Source organism: Sciurus vulgaris (genome assembly GCF_902686455.1).
Source record: "Sciurus vulgaris genome assembly, chromosome: 17".
Taxonomy (NCBI): Eukaryota; Metazoa; Chordata; class Mammalia; order Rodentia; family Sciuridae; genus Sciurus; species Sciurus vulgaris.
The window spans coordinates 71,889,741-71,908,518 of NC_136478.1; the positions used below are offsets into that span (position 1 = coordinate 71,889,741).

The 18,778-nt window shown below is 54.7% G+C and overlaps 1 protein-coding gene across 4 annotated transcripts; it reads left to right on the plus strand.

The window, feature by feature from the left end:
• The first annotated feature begins 47 nt into the window (after nucleotides 1–47).
• On the plus strand, nucleotides 48–18,280 carry EPN1 (epsin 1). 4 transcript variants are annotated; one of them, XM_079117486.1, is made up of 11 exons: nucleotides 49–318; nucleotides 3,310–3,631; nucleotides 9,878–10,127; nucleotides 12,761–12,885; nucleotides 13,236–13,310; nucleotides 13,780–13,863; nucleotides 15,115–15,418; nucleotides 15,918–16,028; nucleotides 16,160–16,243; nucleotides 17,296–17,553; nucleotides 17,685–18,280. In XM_079117486.1, the coding sequence occupies exons 2-11, from the start codon at nucleotides 3,404–3,406 to the stop codon at nucleotides 17,891–17,893; spliced, it is 1,728 nt and encodes a 575-aa protein (XP_078973612.1). In that variant the 5' UTR covers nucleotides 49–318; nucleotides 3,310–3,403; the 3' UTR covers nucleotides 17,894–18,280. The 4 variants fall into 4 exon arrangements, with proteins under 4 accessions (XP_078973614.1, XP_078973612.1, XP_078973613.1 ...); XM_079117485.1 differs by having other exon boundaries at nucleotides 50–318; nucleotides 16,157–16,243; XM_079117488.1 differs by lacking the exon at nucleotides 13,236–13,310 and having other exon boundaries at nucleotides 48–318.
• Nucleotides 18,281–18,778: the final 498 nt, after the last annotated feature.

Consider the following 18,778-nt stretch of genomic DNA (forward strand, 5'->3'; position numbering starts at 1 on the left):
TCAGGTCGCGGAAGCGGAGGCTGCCGGAGCCGGGAGTAGCGCGGAGGCGGGGCGCGCGGCCACTTCCGCTTCCGGTCCGTCGCCGCCTTCGGTTGCTTCCCGTCCGCTCGGCGGCTCCCCTCCCCCGCCCGGCTCTCCGCGCCCCTCACGGGCGCCGGGGCGGCGGGGCCGTCGGCGTGCGGTTTTCCGTGCGTCCGCGTGTGCCCCGGTGCGCGCCTCCGCCGCCCGCAGCTGGCGTGCGCCCCGCGACACCGAGGCCGAGCGGGGGCAGGGGGCTGACCGCCATGACCCCCCGGAGCCCCGCGTGAGGGGGCCAAGGTGAGCGCGGGCCGGGTACCCGGGGCGCAGTTCGGGGTCACCGGTCCGGCCTCTCCGCCCGCCCTGTGCCTGGCCTTCGGGCCTGGGTCGCAGCGCGCGGGCTTCGGCCGGGCCTCTGTTCGGTCCGGTGCCTCTGGATTTCGGCTGCGGTCGTCCGTGGCGGCCTTTGTGCCTCCACGTCCTCGCGGGCTCGTCTGTCCGTTGTCTGTGTGCCTTTCTCGGCTCCGTCGCTGTCGGCGTCCCAGTCTCCAGTGGGCCTCTGCCTGTGCTGCTCTGCGTTCGCCTGAGTCGATGTTTTTACAAAGCGTGTGGAGATAGGAGTTCCTCGTGTGGCTGTGCTGTCTGTCAGGTTCCCGTCCTTGCCTTTCTGAGTTCTGTGCTTTCATTTCCTCAAACCTCTGCCTCTGGAGCACGTTTCTGTCTCCCCGTTTCCACGTCTCACTTTTGTTACCATACCTACTGCCAGTCTCCCCTCCTTTCCAGAGCTCTCCTGTTTGGTCTGGGACCTGCTCCCTTCAGGTCTCTGGTGTGTATTAAGAGCTTCAGCTCTGGAATCAAAGCCCTCATGCTTGCTGTGATATTTGGCAGGTGACTTCTCTCTTCAGACCTTCGTTTCCTGGTCTTTTAGATAGAGATATGCGTAATTGGTACATCCAGGGGCTCCGTGCATCTCGTGGAGGTGGTATTGTCAGGTACCCAGTGTGTCTGGAACAGCGTGTAACTAGCTAGGAGCTCTGATTTTTTATTATTACTTAGAAATTTTTGTCTCACTAAATGTTTGATATTGGTCATTTGAGTTCCCTTGTAGAAGTTTGCCTGATATATCAGTTGTATTCGACTTAATTTAATAATTCCCTTTGAATTAGTTTGATTTGAAAAAAATAGCTTCATTCTAAGCTGTGTCTGACATCCTTGATGTGAGAGATGTGTGTGTTTTCTAACACTGTTGAAGCATGTATGTGGTATTAAGATAGCATATCTTGGGATGCCACCCCTTGGAAGTGTTCTGTGTTCCTCCGATAATAACTGAAGGCAATGTTATTGAGCTCCTACTATCTGTGGGGCACAGAGCCAAGCACTTTGTGTACCCATCTTATTTAATCAGCAACCTTGCCAGGTAGGAATTCTTTCATTTCAGAGTTGAGTATACTAAATCTTAAGGGGATTTTTTTTTTTGCCTGTTTCATCAGAATTTAAACCTCAGTTTTGTCCCCCCCGCCCCATTATATCCCATTTTTCTTGTCTCTTATTTCTCAGTCCCAGGTCTGTCTTTTCTCGCTGTCTTCCTGCCCTGCTCTCTTCCTATATTTTTGCATGTTTTTTGTGTCTGTCTCAACATGCCTCAGGGCAGCCCCCTCTGCCCAGGTTTCTCTCCATGATTTCTCTTCCTGTTTCCTTATCATTAACTTTTTTCTCTCTGTATTTGTCACATTATCTCATCATCTTAGTGTCTTTGGCTGGGCTTATCTTGGGACCCTTGCTGCTTTTTTCACCTAGATATATCATTCTTCAGGGGCCTGACTCTGCTGAGTTCAAGGCAGCCAGTCTTATTCACCAGTTCTCCCCTAGATTTAGATCATGGTAGGGTTCAGTAAATCTCCAATGCTTGTTGAAGAGGCATAGACTGTGGTGGTCAGAGCCTCTTCTGGACCTCCAGGTGTGAGTTACTCCAGGTGTGAGTTGTGTCCTGGGCAACAGTTAACCTCTGTCTCTTTCCTCCCTGGTGAGGTGGCTGTGTTGCATGGAGATGTAAGGATTAATCAAGTTAATGTGAGTGAAGCTCTTAGGAGGTGCCTGATATGAGGTGAGAGCTGTGGAAATGCTTGCTGTTGCCATTCTCATGTGCTTGATTATTGCCTTCTGCCCCAGTCTCATCACCTGGTCTCAGCACAGGTTCATTTAATTTAGGTTAATTTAAAAGTGTGAGTTTTAGCACTTAAGTGGCATTGGGTTGAGCCTGCCTTGCCATTTCTAAGACTGTGGCTAGATTGTTTAACCTCCAGAGCTCAGTGTCTAATGCAGTGTTAGATGAGATAATGTATGCCTCATGCCTAGTGAGGCCCGACACATGACTGGGACCCATCAGTGGGCTGTTACATCCCTATGTCTTCTTCTTTGAGTCTTCCAACCCTTGGGAGGGATGTCCAGTTCCCAGGTATCCCTCAATTCCTGCTGCCTTGGGATGCCTCTGGTCTTTCTACCAACTCTTGAGTCCCTCATCAGCCTCTTCTCCCTGTGTCCTTCTTCTGCCCCGGATTCCCTGCTTCTGCTGTCCCTGGTCCAGAGGTCTTTGCTGCCCTCCTTTCTTCCTTCCTGCACCATTTATTGAATGCTTTTCAGAGTTTGTAGGAAAAACCATGTCCAGACACATGTGGTTTCTGTCCTGTGGGGCTTATGGGTGGACCTCAGCCACAGAATCAGATGAATGAACTTAGAATCACGAGGGCTATGGAGTCTACTGGTGAGGACCCTGGGAAACAGTGACCCTGATGTTCAGGTGCAGATCTGGGAGTAGGAGTCTCTGGTGAAGGAGGAGAGGAGCATGTGGTCAGGGTGATGGTCTGGTGACATGCCTGGCCCGCCTTCACAGAGCGTCTTCTGTTCACCAGGTCCTTAGTTCACTGGGTCACCACACAGAACTCCATTTTACAGAGGGCAGGACTTTGAGGCCTGCCCAGGTTAGCCTGGCTAAGAAGGGGCTGAGTTAGGTTGTGGCCCAGGGAAGTCTTGACTCCTATGCCTGTGACCTGCTGCATGTTCTGCCTCACTGAGCAGAGACCCAAGCAGGAAGGATTTGGGCACATTTGATGAACTGCAAGATGCCTTGGGTGACTTTCAGACAGAGGTTAACAAGGGACAGAACCTTGTAGGCCACAGTTAGGGTCTTCTCTTTGCGTCTGAGGGGATCGGGCAGCTTTGGGAAGAGATGGGGGTCAGGGCTCTGGCCAGCCTGTGTTGGGTTTGTGTTTTTAAAAATTCTTCCCCTTTCAGATGCAGCAGTCTGCCGGCACCTGCTGCAGCCTCCCTCTGTGAGTTGCAGCCTCTCCACGCCCCTTGACGCTCCCTGACACCACCGCTGGGCACCATGTCGACCTCTTCCTTACGGCGCCAGATGAAGAACATTGTCCACAATTACTCAGAAGCAGAGATCAAGGTCCGTGAGGCCACAAGCAATGACCCCTGGGGCCCGTCCAGCTCTCTCATGTCAGAGATTGCCGATCTTACCTACAATGTCGTGGCCTTCTCGGAAATCATGAGCATGATCTGGAAGCGGCTCAATGACCATGGCAAGAACTGGCGGCACGTTTACAAGGTCAGCACCTGGGGCTGTCCCCTGGGGCTAGAGACCTGGGACAACAGGGTGTGCCTGCAGGGGAGCTTCTGGTTCCCAAGAGGAGTTGAAGTACTATGCTTGTATGTAAACTCACTTGTTTAATGACAGCAACAAATACAGTGGACGCTTGGTATCCATGTGGCATTGGTTCCAGGCCCCCTGCATTTACCTAATCCAAGGATACTTAAGTCTCTTCTGCAGAATGGTGTGGTATTCACATATAACCATATAACATACCCTTGTCCCCCTGTGTACTTTATATCACTTCTAGATTACTTATTAGTTACTGACACAATGCAAGTGTTATGTAAATAGCTCTGATACTGTATTTTTTAGGGAATAATGACAATAGAAAAACTGTACACATTGAAACAGACAGTTTTTCCCTCCAGGTATTTTTGATCCAGGACTGGTTGAATCTGGGAATGTGGAACCTGTGGAACAGGAGTGGCAACTGTATAACATTCTAAAGAGTTTTGAGCCTCATGATGTAAATCTACTTTTGAATGAGTGAAGTAAGATTTGTGTGCTCAGGAGATTTAAGGATTTAAGAGGGCCCATAGTGCCCTCATCCAAGGGCATCCTCATCTGTGTCCCTGTCTAATCAAGGGACCCCTTACACAGATGACACTGGGCTGTGGGCATGTCAGAATAGCATGCGGGAATCTCAGCTGCCTTTCCTGAGGTGTAAGAGGTCAGACTTCTAGGCTGTACTCTGATTGCTGCTGTTTATGTAACATGCAGACCGTCAGACAGATGACAGGTTAGTGCGCGCCTAACAGGGTGGGGATGGTGACAGGGGCAACACCAGGAGAATTTTTGGGTGACAAAAGTGTTTGTGTATGTTGTTTGCAGTGGTCGTTATGTGCTGGAGCACTTGGTCAGAACTCAGACTGTGTGTTAAAAAGAGTGGGTTTGGCTGGGTGGTGCACACCTGTAATCCCAGCAACTCAAGAGGCTGAGACAGGAGGATCACAAGTTCAAGGCCGGCATCAGCCACTTAGTGAGGACCTAAGCAACTTAGTGAGATCCTGTCTCAAAATGAAAAATGAAAAGGGCTGAGGATGTGGCTCAGTGGTAAAGTAGCCTGGGGTTAAAGCCTCACTACCAAAAAACAGTAGTTTAAACTGTATGTAAATTAGACCCCATTTAAAAAAGGAAATGTCTGTTAGGACATAAAGATATGTCACTGTTTTTTTTTTTTTTTTTTTTTTCATTTTACAATTACAGAATATTCTGCTGTACAGATTGGCCATAATTTTCTTAATTGTGTTGATTTTTTTTTTTTTTTTTTTTTTTTTTTTCTTTTAAAGTGGTTTGCAGTGTTTTGCTTTTTCATCCAAGAATGTCCTTGTATGCTTGCCATTTTCTAGAGCTGGAATTGCTGGTCAGAGGTGTATGCATATGTGATTTTGGTAGAAGTGGTCTAGTGTGCTTGCCCTAACCCAGACAGACTCACAGCCTAAGGCTGTGAGCTGAAGGAAATCATGGGTCTGTGGGGAGGACTCTGAGTGGGTTTCCAGTTCGGTGGCTGCTTTGGGGGCTGAGGGCCTAGAAATCTCTCCTCAGGTTACTCCTCTGTTCCTTGTGTTCTGGCAAAGTGACCAAGGGCATGGGCTGAGGCCAAGTGGCTGGGTTACTCTGGGGATAGAACCTCAGGCTCATCCCTGGACCTTCCCCGTGGGAGGGTCTGAGGAGCCCTGCTCTTCTGACTTGGGTCATGGCTAGTGGGCATTGCAGGGCCCTGCTGCTTTGGTTTCTCTTTACTGTGTCTGTGGCGGGTCTGCTCCGTGAGTCTTGGTGAACACGATGAGACCGAGGGCCCCCTCTGTCCTTGTTGCCCTTGGAGACTTCTGCCAAGGCAGGGATGGTTGCCCCTGCTCCAGCGTGAGGAGGCAGAGGCCCAGAAAGGGGCATCACTAGAGATTGGATAGGGAGTTGAGGCCCACTTTCATGACATACCAAGGCTGGGTTGTGACCTGGGTTGAGCCATAGATGGGGGTCAGTTATTGGTCCAACACTTATTGTGGTAGACTGTAAGTGATGGATTGGGTGGTGTTTCTCCTGCTGAGAACTGGGGCAAGACCTGGAGGTATAGGCAAGCCCTGTGTGGGGGCAAGGAGGAAGGGTGGGCTGGTGGGTTTGGAAGAGAGGAGTGTGTAGAGGGAGGGGATCCTTGGGGGCCTTGGATGGCAGATTCTTCCTGACCAGCAGCTGGTGTATTGCCTCAGGTAGCAAAAACCAGCGGGTGACTCTTGGGCAGGGTCAGGAAGTCCTGGGAACGTGCTATGCTGGAGACTGTGGGCTGCACACAGGGCAGGGAAATGGCAGGGGAGGTGGATAGGTAGCCTGACTGTTTCCCAAGAGTGGTGGGGGGGTCCACACAAGGCTGCATCTTGAATTCTGTGGGTTGTCCCTTTGCTGGATGGTGCTAAGAACTCACCCTGATAAGACCCTGCTCTGACTTTCCAACAGCTGCTGAACTGTTGGACCACTGCTGCAACTAGAGTGCTTAGTGAGAATGGTAGAGGACTCTGAAGTTGTGGGCAGTCAGGGAAGTCTTCCTGGAAGAGGCTGTCAGGCCAGTCACAGGTCCTACCCAACTTTTCTAGCCTGGTTGTTTTAAAGAATTTTTTTAAAAGATAGACTTAATGAGATCTAACTGGTAAACAGTAAAACCTTTTTAGGTACCATTCACAATTCTGTTGGATGGATGTATTTTAAACTGTCATCAAAGTTAAAGGAGAATATTTTTGTCACCCCAGAAAGGTCCCTTGTGACTTTTTAAATTTTTGGTACCAGGGCTTGAACCCAGGAGTGCTTAACCTCTGAGCCATATCCCTTTTTAAAAAATATTTTATTTAGAAATCGGGTCTCACTGAGTTGCTTAGGGTCTTGCTAAGTTGCTGAGGCTGCCTTTGAACTCGCAATCCTCCTGTCTCAGCCTCCCAAGCTACCAGGATTACAGGTGTGCATACTGCACCTGGCCCCTCATGCCCTTTTTTGCTTCCCTCCTCCATCCTGGCCCGACTTGGCCCAAATGCCCCTGCTCTGCTTTCTGACCCCGCAGCCTCTCTTGATTCTGTGTTCCCTGTGGCAGCACCCGTGAATGCTGGTCTTTGAGTCCTCAGTTCATGTGGACACTGCTGTGGGGATCCTGCTTGCTCTGAGCCTCTGATTCTCAAGCTGATGTGATAGGATCCTGTCTCAGGTGTGCAGAGAGGATTAATGGCATCTGTGACACCCTGCTGTGGTGGGAGCCTGTGCTGCCCCCAGGTTGACCTACTGGGTGGTGGGGTGGTGGCGTGTGAGTGACTGCAAGTTGCCCTTTTAGTTGCTGCCACACATGTGGAGACCTCAGTGTACACTGGGCTGGGGCTCCGCAGGGACCACTGTGTCAGCATCTGACTGGCGCCTCCTTTGGGCTTCGCAGTTCCCTGTGGAAGTGTGTGTGACCCAGCGTTCCTGAGCTGCCAGGGCCCCTTGTGCTGACCCCTGCTGGCATGGGGAGGGCCTCTCATTCCACCTCTCACTGCTCGTGGTCTTTTGTCACTTCAGTTTTGTGGTGGATTGAGCAGGGACAATCTTTCCTCTTGGTTGGATGGGAAAACTGAGGCTCAGCCTTGAGAAGTAGACTGCTTGGAGCTGGGGGAATGGTCTGGGGCTTGGGCTCATCTCTCCAAAACCCGAGTGCTCCTGCCCGGCCATACTCTGTGGGGTCTGATTGCCCCTGCAGAGAAAGAACATGTGCTTTGGGGGCCTGACAGGCCTTGGTTTCTGCATGTATTCTGAATGGGCTCAGGGATGAGTCTTGAATGAGTAGAGCCAGTGTAAATCCTCTACCTTTATGTATGGCCCTCTGTCACATACAGGTTCCCAGCAAGTCCTCAGAATTACCCCATGAAGGAGACCCTTCCTTCCTTTTTTATTGATTTTTCTGGTTGAGCAAACTAAGGCAAAGTAGCTCAGGGCCACCTAGCACCTGGTAGACATGGGACTGCAGCCCTGGGACTTGTTTGTGGACTGTCTCCTAACTTCTCTAAGAATGCAGGGTCTCAGTCTTTATTTTAAACCAGGGGTCAGCAAGCTATAGGCCACGGGTCAAATTCCATGCATTGCCCTTTACTGAAAGTAGGTACTAACCCCTGAAAGTAGGTGCTGACCCCTTTGTTCATCGTATATAGGATATCTTTGACAAAGCTGTTTTAAAATTTAGCAAGGACTGTTGGGTCTTCGCTTGCCTGCTTTTATGTTAAGGTTTTAAGATTCTATTGAGTTGTGGCATACCAAACAGATCATGAGCGTGCAGTCTGATTTGCTCTTGGTTACATGTACACCTGTGTGGCCTTCGCTGAGAGGGAGGCAGAGGATGTGTCCAGCTGTAGGGAGACTCCCTCATAACATCCCTGCCCCAGAGGCACTGTGGCTGCCTGCCAAGGCTGTTCTGAAATGCTGGAAGGTTGCTTGTGGTCTTTTGGGTCTCACTTCTTTGCTCGCTGTGGAGTCTAGGGGTTTGGCCCATATTGTTGCATGCAGCAGCAATTCATTTTTCTTTTATTTTTGTGTAAATGGTTACCCCACTGTGTGTAAACTTAACTCTAATTTACATGTGCATTTCACTGTAACTGGGTTTTGGGGCTAGTTCCTGGGTTCACAATCTTTAACTGCCATTCCAAAGTTCAGAGAGCTGTGAAATTGTTATTGTGAAGTTTGTTATAATCTGTTGGTGCAAAGTCTGATGCTGACCCAGGTGGGGCCCTTAATAGAGTGTGTGTTGGTCCCACTTCGTGACTTGGCATGAATCCCCTCTGAGAGTTCTCTTAGGTATGGCATGTGCACAGTCTTCCTGGTCTGAATCAGGGAGATTTCTGTATTCCAAAGTACAGGACCCAGAAGTGTTGGACGTGGCCTGCCCCTCTGCCCCTCAGGCTGGGTCCTGATGTTGGGTAGAGACCACTGTGCTTTTTTCCTTTCCCTGCCACACATAAACACCTCTAGGGCCAGTTAAAGATTAATCTCCAGACTCATCCGTAAATAGCCCTAACACACATTCAGAGAGCCTGGCCAGACCTTGGTTCTGTTCCCTCAGATGGCTGGACAGATGTTCATGGCCCACAGCAGCATTTTCTGGCAAATTCACTGTTTAGACAGAGTTTGACTGCAGTAGCTGCCTCCTCCCTCCTTTTTGTTCACTTTGCTCTATGCCTGGGAGCCTGGGTGAGTTTTGGGGACTCCATGAAACCCTGCAATCACCTGTGAAACTTGGGGTGTGCCTTTTTCTGAGGACGGTGCCCAGGGTCTCCTGCATTGTTAAAGGGGCCTGGAGCCTTATTCTGCAGATGAAGGCTTGGGTCCAGGCCTTGCCTAGGGATGTTTTATCCCCCATTTAATTTCAGTTTATTGAAAGATAATTTGTTTGTATGTTACAAAGTACAAAAGCCCCAAAGGGCACAGACTGAACAGCAGCGCTCCTCCGCCCCCATCTCCTAACCCCAGTGTTCTTCCTGAGAGCGAGAGACTCCTTCCAGGAGTGCTTCGCTGGTCATCCTCAAGACTCCGTCAGTGCGAGTGTTGACTCTCAAGAGTGAGGGCACCTTTCGGACTGCAGACGAGACAGGCTGTCCAGGGCGCCTCCAGAGTGGCTTGGCAGGTGCAGTTCTGTCTGGCCCTGCTCCTCATGCTTTCACCTGAAGGCCGTGGACAGAGCCTTGTGGCGCAGACCACACCAGGCGCCCAGTGGCTGCCGCCACCCTGTCCTCTTCGCTGTTGTCATTCAGGTTAGACAGAGCTGCGTCCACAGGTCACCCCTCTGCAGCAAACAGTTGGCAGCATCTGGTGCGCCTGGCGTTGGGCAGCCACCCTTGTCTGGTGACTTCTCATCATACTGAAGAGACCTCCCCACCAAGGGGGCCCTCCCCACTTACCCTTCCCAGCCCCTGGCAGACTGCTGTCTGTCTCAGGACTTTTTGTCCATGCACCCACTCTGGACTGCTGTGTGGCTGCTCTCTGAGCACGATTTGTCTCTGCCGCTGCCACCGCATGGGTTAGCACTTCACCCTTTTCCTGCCGCCTCACGCTTCCACCATGTGGACGGATGTGTCTCCTCCACTTAGATGATATGGGCCTTGGGACTTGGACCCCAGGTGGCTGCATGAGGGTCTGGGTACTTGGTGCAGTCTCTGCTGGGGTACCCAGCCTGAGTGAGTGGTATGTCCCACCCTGTAGGCTATGACACTGATGGAGTACCTCATCAAGACTGGCTCAGAGCGCGTGTCACAGCAGTGCAAGGAGAACATGTATGCTGTACAGACACTGAAGGACTTCCAGTATGTGGACCGTGATGGCAAGGACCAGGGCGTGAATGTGCGGGAGAAGGCCAAGCAGCTGGTGGCCCTGCTGCGTGACGAGGACCGGCTGCGGGAAGAGCGTGCCCATGCTCTCAAGACCAAGGAGAAGCTTGCACAGACCGCCACAGGTGAGGCCGCTTTTCACTGAAGCCCCTGACAGCCCAGGATCGGGTCTTCTCCTGTGAGGCCCTTCCTTCCAGCCTTCAGGGACCTGTCTCTCCTCACTGGGACCCTGTTCTGGCAGGCCTGTGTCCTTTCCTTCCCCTCAGGCCTCTTCTACAACTGTGGGTCTCTCCCTGCCTCTTGCCTCCTACTGTGGAACCCTAAAATTGAAATTTGTTCATTTTTCCCACAGTATTCGCCCCTCGCCTCTTTACGGGCCAGGTGTGTTTAGATGCTGAGGGCAGCCAGTGGTGTCCCTGATCTTGTGGATATGTAGCCTGGGCCCTGGAGCAGGTGCAGACAGGTGTGCCCACTGGGAGTGGTTGGTGCTAGGTAAGGGGGCTTCCAGATATGGGGCTAGGAGGTCATGTAGGCGCATGCCTGAGGGAGCGGTTTTACGCAGAGATGAGGTGGGGCAAAGGCTCTGCGGTAGCCTGAATGAGGCACAGAGGAGGAGGATGTGCCATGGATGACAGAGTCAGCCAGGGTCACAGCCTGGAGGTCACCGCAAGGCCTTTGGGTCTGCTTGATGAGATTTTAGGGTGAAGTTCATAGGTGCTATGCTGAGTTTGTTTGGTGGTAAACAGCATTTTTTAAAAGGTGGAAGTAAAGAGAAAATTAGAGTGCATCCTCTGTCCTAAGGTCATGATCTCCCCTGAAGCGTGGAGAGGCGTGTAGGCCCTGGATGTGCAGGGAAGTACATTCTGAACTGGATTAGGAGTGTCCACAGCCTGAGAGGAGTCAGCTACACAGCATAGGGAGGGCCAGTAGTGTGTGCAGGAGACTGGCTATGCCTGGGTATTGGGGTCATGCCTGGATTAGCCAGCCATGGTGGGAATGGGGAACCGGGAGTGTTGCCTGCAAATGAGATCGCTAGACCTGCTGGAGCAGAGGGAGCAGAAAGGAGCCTGTGACCTCTTGGGGTTCCAGCTATGTCATGCCTGGGTTCTCTGTTGATACCTACTTGGAGACGTAGGGGGCAGAGCAGCGTGTGCATAGCCCTGGCCAGGATTCCAGCATTGGCCCTGAACCTGCAGTTGGAGTTTAAAGCAGGAGGGGAAGTGGAGGAAAGGAAGTCGGGGAGACTGAGGAGTGGACAGAGGTGATGGAGGACCAGTGTGGGTGGTGGAAGAACTGGGCTGGGCTGGATGTTGGCTGAAGGCAGGGGACCTTACTGTTTCATGGTGTACACTTCACCTAGTTCACGTGTAAGTGAGCATGCCTGGCCACATGCCCCAAAACCCCCACCATGGTCTCTGAAATTTGAGTTTCCTGTAGTGTTTTTTATTCCTTTTTTTTAATTGGTGCATTATAGTTGTGCATATTGATGTAATTACATTTTTGTACATATAAATAATATAACTCTATAATTTGGCCAATATTTGGCCAATATCGCTCCCTAGCATTTCCTTTAGTTTTATGTCTTAATGCATTCTTTTTCATTTTTTTCTCACTGGTTGAAAGCAAGAAACCCTGCATTGGCCAAAGGCCATAGTTTGCTGGTCCTGTCCTGGAGCAAGCTGTGGGAGGCGGGGAGGCAGTTCAGGAGCACCCTAGGGTGAGAGGACAGGCTGGCAGGGCTGGCAGCCACAGGGAACGTGTGGAGAGTGGCTAATGAGGGGAAATCTGGTTGCTGAAGAGTTAGGCGGACCTTCAGACTCCAACACCCAACTTGGACTGGGGCCACGGTTTGGCCATGGAATGTGGACTCCCAGCAACCCACTGCAACACTTTGCTGATCTGGTTCAGGTGGGCCCTTGGACAATTTCCAGAAGAGCCTGGATGTGGGGTGGGTGGGTGGGATCAGGAGCCCAGGACTTGGGGACTGGGCATCTAGAGCTGAAGCATACAACTTACTGGGGTGGGGAGAACTGGGGAGTGCCAAGGGTCTGCTCTAGGGGGTGCCGAGGTTGGGCCCATGTGGGAGCTCAGCGGACAGTGTGGTGCTGGGTGGGGAGGGTGGTGAGCAGACGCAGACTTCAGAGGCCGAGTACGAGCTCTCCTGGGGGCCCAGAGTGTCCTCCCCCATTTCTGTTAGCCCTGGAGACAGTCTGGTCTTCCTTTGTCCCCAGCTGTCCCTTCTTGTTCCACTCCTAGAACCAAGAGCTCCTCTTCTACTCACTCTCTTCTACTCACTCTCTTCTACTCACTCTCTTCTGACTGAGCCTTGAGTCCCACAGCCTGAACAGACACTGTCCTTCTCTCTGAATTCCAACTGTTCATGCCAGAGCCATAGTCCTCCCTGAGTCCCTGAAGCTGAGGCTCTGGGCCTCTCTCCCTGGTTGCCAGGGTTGGCCAGGGGTAAGAGGGGACCAGGGAAAAAGGACCTCTTGCCCGGTTCTGGGGCAGACCTCAAGGCAAACAGGCCTGGGCCCTCCCTCTTCCCATAAGCATCTGCTCCTGCCCTCCCTCTGTTCCTCCTGCGGATGGGTCTGCCTTCACCCCTCTGCAACTCTGGCTTCTCAGCCCCTGCCCCAACTTGGCCTGCGGAGGCCTTGGTGGTGGGTACCTGGCAGCAGAAGCGCCTGCCTTTCCTCTTGGGTCGTCATCTCCTACTCCCAGGTCCGTGGTTCATCGGTCTTGTGTCTCCTGCCCCCAGCCTCCTCAGCAGCAGTGGGCTCCGGGCCCCCGCCTGAGGCGGAGCAGGCCTGGCCGCAGAGCAGTGGGGAGGAGGAGCTGCAACTCCAGCTGGCCCTGGCCATGAGCAAGGAGGAGGCTGACCAGGTAGTTGTGTGCCCTGGGCCGTGGGTCGATCTCATTCTGCCATCCTGTCTCCATGCCTCACCCTCCACCTGCTCCTTCACTCCTGCCAGCCTCTGCTCCCTGGCCCTTGCTCAGTCTCTGCTTTCCCTGGTCCTCTGTCCCTGTCCCTCTCTTCCTTTCTGGGAGCTGTCCTGAACCTTTGCTATCTGGTGCTCTGCATCTCCCTTTGCTCACCCCTCACTGGCTTGGGGGGGTCTGGTGCCCCTCTTTGCCCATGTCCAGTCCTCTGTCCTCCCTCTTGACCTTCCCCTGTGCCTCTTCCTCTGGCTTTGGCTTCCCTGCCCTTGCCCCTCACACTCTCTCTCCCCCAGCCCCCGTCCTGCGGCCCCGAGGATGACGTCCAGCTCCAGCTGGCCCTTAGTTTGAGTCGAGAGGAGCACGATAAGGTCAGAGTGGCCTCCCTGCCCCTGCCCAGGGGTCCCCTCACACCCCACTCAGGCGCTTGGGTCCCATCCCTCACCCCTTCCTGGAGTGCCCCCAGCCCACAGACTTGGCCCACACTGAGCCCTCGGTGTCTTTGGCTGCTTGGCCTCAGGCAGAACAAGGTCTGGCATAGATGCCATGGAAGTGAGGCAGACCTGCTAGGGTTGTCCTGGCTTCGCAGACCCCCAGTGCAGAAACCACCACCCCTGCAGAAGGTGGTGAGCACCTCACACTTCACATCTTGGATCACACATGCTTCCCTGCCTCCTACCTGCCTTCGGCCCAGGTGTCCCACCCCATTTCATCCATTGTCCACATCCCATTTTAATTCAAAAAGAGAAGGGGTGGTCAGGGCCTTCCAGGCTCGGCAAGCTGTGTCTGCCCATCACTTGTGCTCACTCCTGCTCTGGCTGGTGCTTTTGTGTCCCACAGGAAGAGCGAATCCGTCGCGGGGACGACCTGAGGCTGCAGATGGCAATAGAGGAGAGCAAGAGGGAGACTGGAGGCAAAGAGGAAGTGAGTGGTGTGCTGTGTCCCCTGGATTGGCTCCTCCTGTGGTTGGAGGTGATTTCTGGGCATGGTTTGCTGAAGAGAAGGCCCAAAATGTTACAAGAGCCTGAGGGGCTGCAGATGGGGTGTAGGAGTGTGGCCGATCGCCCTGCCCAGGACCTCCTGTCTGGACGAGGCATGGTGAGGTGGAGCTGCGCAACTCTGTTCTGTATCCTTCCCAGAAGCCCCACTTCCATCATCTGGCAGGGTTCTGGGTGGGTGGGGCTCGCTCACTCAGGGCTGGCCACGGGGTCAATACTGACCTTGTCATCCAGTCTCCACTGGTGACCTCTGTTCAGTCACTGGTCTACCCTGAGCATCTCCATGGCTCCCTGGACCCTGTTGCCACCCTGAGGGCAAAGAGATCTTGAGGCCAATCCTGACTCTTAAAATGTAGGGATGTGGAGAGCAACAACTGTGGCCATGGATAGTCAGCCAGTGGGGCCATTCTGATGGACAGAAGTGCCTGCTCAGGCTGGTCTCAGCTCACTGGGTCTTCATGTGGCTGCACCAGTTATCCTCTTTGCTCCTTCCACCCTTGGCATAGGCCAGGAAGATGCTCATGTCTCCCTGAGGCTGCTTGCCTCGTGGGTGCTGCCTGGGCATGCCAATGGATGGGGGGCACCTCCACTTGCAGAGAGACAGGGCCTGAGCTGCCAACCCCAGTACACCAGGATTTTGCTCAAGTATGTGCACCCTTGCAGCACCTGTAGGTCCAGCGCGTGATGGTAACTACAGACAGTGAGGCTTGGGGAGGGCTTCCAGGGTGGGGCACAGGGAGGGGGTGGGCAAAGTCAACTGAAAAGCAGCTGTGACGCAGTGGGTGGGGAGTCCTTCCTGAGCTGCCGCAAGTTGAGGGACTGATCAGAGGACCTGGGGCAGGTGGTTTTGAAGGGCCGATGGTCTGGGGGCCAAGGTGGAGGGGGACTAGGCCCAGGCCCTTTGGTGGTGGCTATGGGTAGGTGGAGGTGGACGGAGGTGGGTAGGTCCAGTGGGTGTGAGGGACTGCCAGGGCATCTGTCGCAGCCCTACTTCTGTCTCCTGCCTGCACACTGAGAACCCCATGCTCCTTCCCTTCAGCACCCACCTCCACCCTCCTTCCCTCCAGGTCCTCGACTTCCCTCTGGCCCTGCCCTCTTTTCCTCTAGGCATCCCTCCCCACCCCCTACCCTCTGTTCTTCCAGGCACCTGTGTGCTCTTTTCTTTTTTCTCTTGCAGTCATCTCTCATGGATCTCGCCGATGTCTTCACGGCCCCGGCCCCTCCATCGGCCTCAGACCCATGGGGGGGCCCAGCACCCATGGCTGCCCCCATCTCCACGGCTGCCCCTGCCTCAGACCCCTGGGGGGGACCTGCTGTCCCTCCAGCTTCTGATCCCTGGGGTGGTCCAGCCCCCACACCAGCCTCCGGGGACCCCTGGAGGCCTGCTGCCCCTGCAGGACCCTCCGTTGACCCTTGGGGTGGAACCCCAGCCCCTGCAGCTGGAGAGGGCCCCATGCCTGACCCATGGGGAAGCTCTGATGGTGAGTGCCACAGGCCATTGCTATAGCCCCTCAGCCCTCTGTACCATTCTTAGCCAACCATGCCTTTTTGGAAGGGGGAACAAGTACAGTCAGGTGGTGCAGGGAGTGGAGGGGGTCAGACAAGATGGCCCAGAGGAGGGCGAGTGAGATTGGGTCTCGGAGGACTTGGGAGGGCCTGCAGGGAGGGGCAGCTGTGCAGGGACTGCACAGGCAGAGTCTGAGCTTTGTCTTAGGTACCTGGGGAGGGTGGCAGGTGAGGCTGGGATCTGGTTAGGGTGTGGAGGCCTGGATGCCTGACTGGACAGGAATGGAAGGTTGGAGAAGTGGCAGGTGTGGTGAGCCTAGGACCAGACTCTGCAGGTGGATGTGTGTACAGGTGGAGCATGTGGCTGGAGGAGGGCGTGAAAGTGGGGCTGGGTGGTCATTTCAGCAGCAGCAAACTCCCAGCCACCCAAGCAGGGTAGGCCACCCTCCCCTCCCCTATTCCTTGCTCACCTAGGTGGGGCTTCAGTCAGTGGACCCCCAGCTTCTGATCCTTGGGCTCCTGCACCTGCGTTCTCTGACCCCTGGGGGGGGTCGCCTGCCAAACCCAGCACCAATGGCACTGCAGGTACTGGGCAGCTCTGGGCTGGGTATGTCCATGTTTTGTGAGACATTCACCTCCTGGGTCCTGAGTGAGCAGGGCATGGAGGCAGGGCCACCAGGTGGTTGCTGAGTGGAACACCCTGATCCCCACAGCAGCTGGGGGCTTTGACCCGGAACCTGATGAGTTTTCAGACTTTGACCGACTCCGCACGGCCCTGCCAGCCTCTGGGAGCAGCACAGGTGAGCTGCCTCTCCCCCCGATTTCCCAAAAGCTACCCACACCTTCCCTGCCTGTTTCCTCTCTGTGCCTCATCCATGCAGGGCAGGCTGTCCTTCAGAGGGGAGAGTTTGGTGGGGAAGAATGAGCCAGACCTGGCTTCACAGAGGACTGTGTTGCTTTGCTAGGAGTAATTTCAGATGTGAAAAAGTTGCCAAAACAGTACAAAGAACTCCCTTTGGTGATTGCCCACCTGGATGCCCACGTGGGCCCTCTCTGCCTGGCAGGCGGTGGCGTGTTCTCAGTGGGGATGGGAGTTGGGGAACCACCCGTCTCCTCTGTTGTGTCCTGGCTACACCTGGCTGTCCTCATGTGTTGAGGTGCCGGCTCTGAGGTGCCGGCCTGGAGCAGGTCAGTGAGGGCTTTCAGAGTGTCAGCAGCCACAAACGGTATAGAAGCATTTCTACTGAGAAAGTCTGGAGGAGGAGAGTGAGGCCCAGCGCTCCCCTCCTCCCTCACGCTGGCATTGATTTAGGTGGCCTGTTGGACTGCAGGTGGCATTCTTCTCAGCCTTTCCTCCCCAGACAGATTTGTGTAGTTTTTTTAACATTAGAATTTTTAGATCTATTTTTTCAAAAAGTCTGCCCTCGGGCCAACAGATGCATCAGCTTTACCAGGATGGTTGGCGACCGCCCTGGCTCCTCCCTTGTGACAGCCCCACTAGGCCTGTGTGTTCAGTGGGTTTCTTGTGGGGACCCTGCTTTCAGACTGCAAGTGTCCTGCGCATCACTCGTCGTGCTGTCTGCACTGGCCCTTCTCAAATGGCTCTCTCCCTAAAGAGTCCCACTGTGGTTGTTAGGGGTACCGTGTTCTGTCATTCCCTCTGCTTGCACACTGGAATTGGGCCCTTGTAGCTTTGAACTTGGGCTCTGCAACTTGAACTGCATGCCTTGGACAGACCATGGCCTGTCTGTGCCTCATGTCTTCCTCGAGGAAGTCTCAGCCTGCCTGTCTCCCCTCAGCCTGTGTGACCCTGCCATCTGGCCCCTCTGAGCCCCTTCCTGGCTCCTTCTAGGGGAGCTGGAGCTGCTTGCAGGAGAGGTGCCCGCCCGCAGCCCTGGGGCCTTCGACATGAGCGGGGTTGGGGGGTCTCTGGCTGAGGCTGTGGGGAGTTCCCCACCTGCCGCTGCCCCAACCCCCACACCCCCCACTCGGAAGACGCCAGAATCCTTCTTGGGGCCCAACGCAGCCCTCGTGGATCTGGACTCACTGGTGAGCCGGCCAGGCCCCACTCCTCCAGGAGCCAAGGCTTCCAACCCCTTCTTGCCAAGTGGTGAGTGTGGCACCCCCTGCAGGCCTGCCCGAGCCAGTGCCTCACGGGCTCGGGATGCTCCTCCCCACCGTGCGCAGACACTGGGTGAGCCAGCACCCTCTGACTGGACCCCGTCTTTTCTCTCCCTGCAGGAGCCCCAGCCACTGGCCCCTCCGTCACTAATCCCTTCCAGCCAGCGCCCCCTGCAACGCTCACCCTGAACCAGCTCCGTCTCAGCCCTGTGCCCCCAGCCCCTGGAGCACCACCCACCTACATCTCTCCCCTTGGTGGGGGCCCTGGCCTGCCCCCCATGATGCCCCCGGGTCCCCCGGCACCCAACACTAACCCCTTCCTCCTATAATCCAGGGCAGGAGGGGGACTTGGCCTGGCCGACCCCCCACTCCTGCTTCCTGGGAGATCAGTGTTGTGAGTGCATGTGAAACGGGGCACTCCCACCCCAGCGCCCTCCCCCTTCTGGGGCCCACTCACACTACGCCCTCTTCCCACGTCCCCAACCCTTCTCCCCCAGAGAAACTGGACATGGGGGATGGGGAGGGGAGCAGCCAGAGGAGGACCCCTTTCTGTGGCATTAGAAGAGGGAGGGACAGCTGGGGCCCCCCACCATTCCCCCTCCCTCCAAATTCCTGACCCCATCAGTGTTTGAGCCTCCTTGTTCCCCTTTGCACCCCGTGGTGAACCCTTGGTGATGATTTGGGCAACTTCGGGAATAAATGGCAATTCTCACGGGTGCGGCTCCTCTGCGTTCCCATCCACAATTCTGTGTCCCTCAGAAGCCCCTTTCCCTGGGGGAGCAGGACTTGGACTGTGTTCCCTCTCAGGCAGCTGGGAATCTCCCTTCCTGGGGTGGCTGACTGAGGGCCGGGAGACCCTGCTCTGGGGAGCTGATGTCCTGGGTGAGGCTCTAGGCATGCCCCGGTCAGTGGCACCATGCTGAGGTGGAGAACTGAGGGAAAGCTGGGTGGTGGCACATGCCCACACCTGTGCCCTTGTCGTTGTACCTGCTGCAGGCATCACTAGTCCTTCCCGGCACTCCTGGGCCCCCCAGGATCGGCCTCTGCTGGCTGAGCCACGTGGACCATCAGGTGCCATCTGTTTGCCGTTTCTCTGTGTTGTGTGCTGGACTTTGTCTGACAGAAACAAGCCCAGCAAGGTGGTGCTGCCATCATCTTGGTACAGGTGGACATCAGCCATCTGCAGCCCACGGGCCTCCTCAGGCCTTGCAGAT

Excerpts from the sequence above, each read along its gene's own strand:
- EPN1 (XM_079117485.1), top strand. The coding sequence starts at position 3,404 with ATGTCGACCTCTTCCTTACGGCGCCAGATGAAGAACATTGTCCACAAT. Across the intron at positions 10,128-12,760 it reads GCTTGCACAGACCGCCACAG|CCTCCTCAGCAGCAGTGGGC; the intron begins GTGAGGCCGCTT and ends TCCTGCCCCCAG. Across the intron at positions 13,864-15,114 it reads AGACTGGAGGCAAAGAGGAA|TCATCTCTCATGGATCTCGC; the intron begins GTGAGTGGTGTG and ends TTTCTCTTGCAG.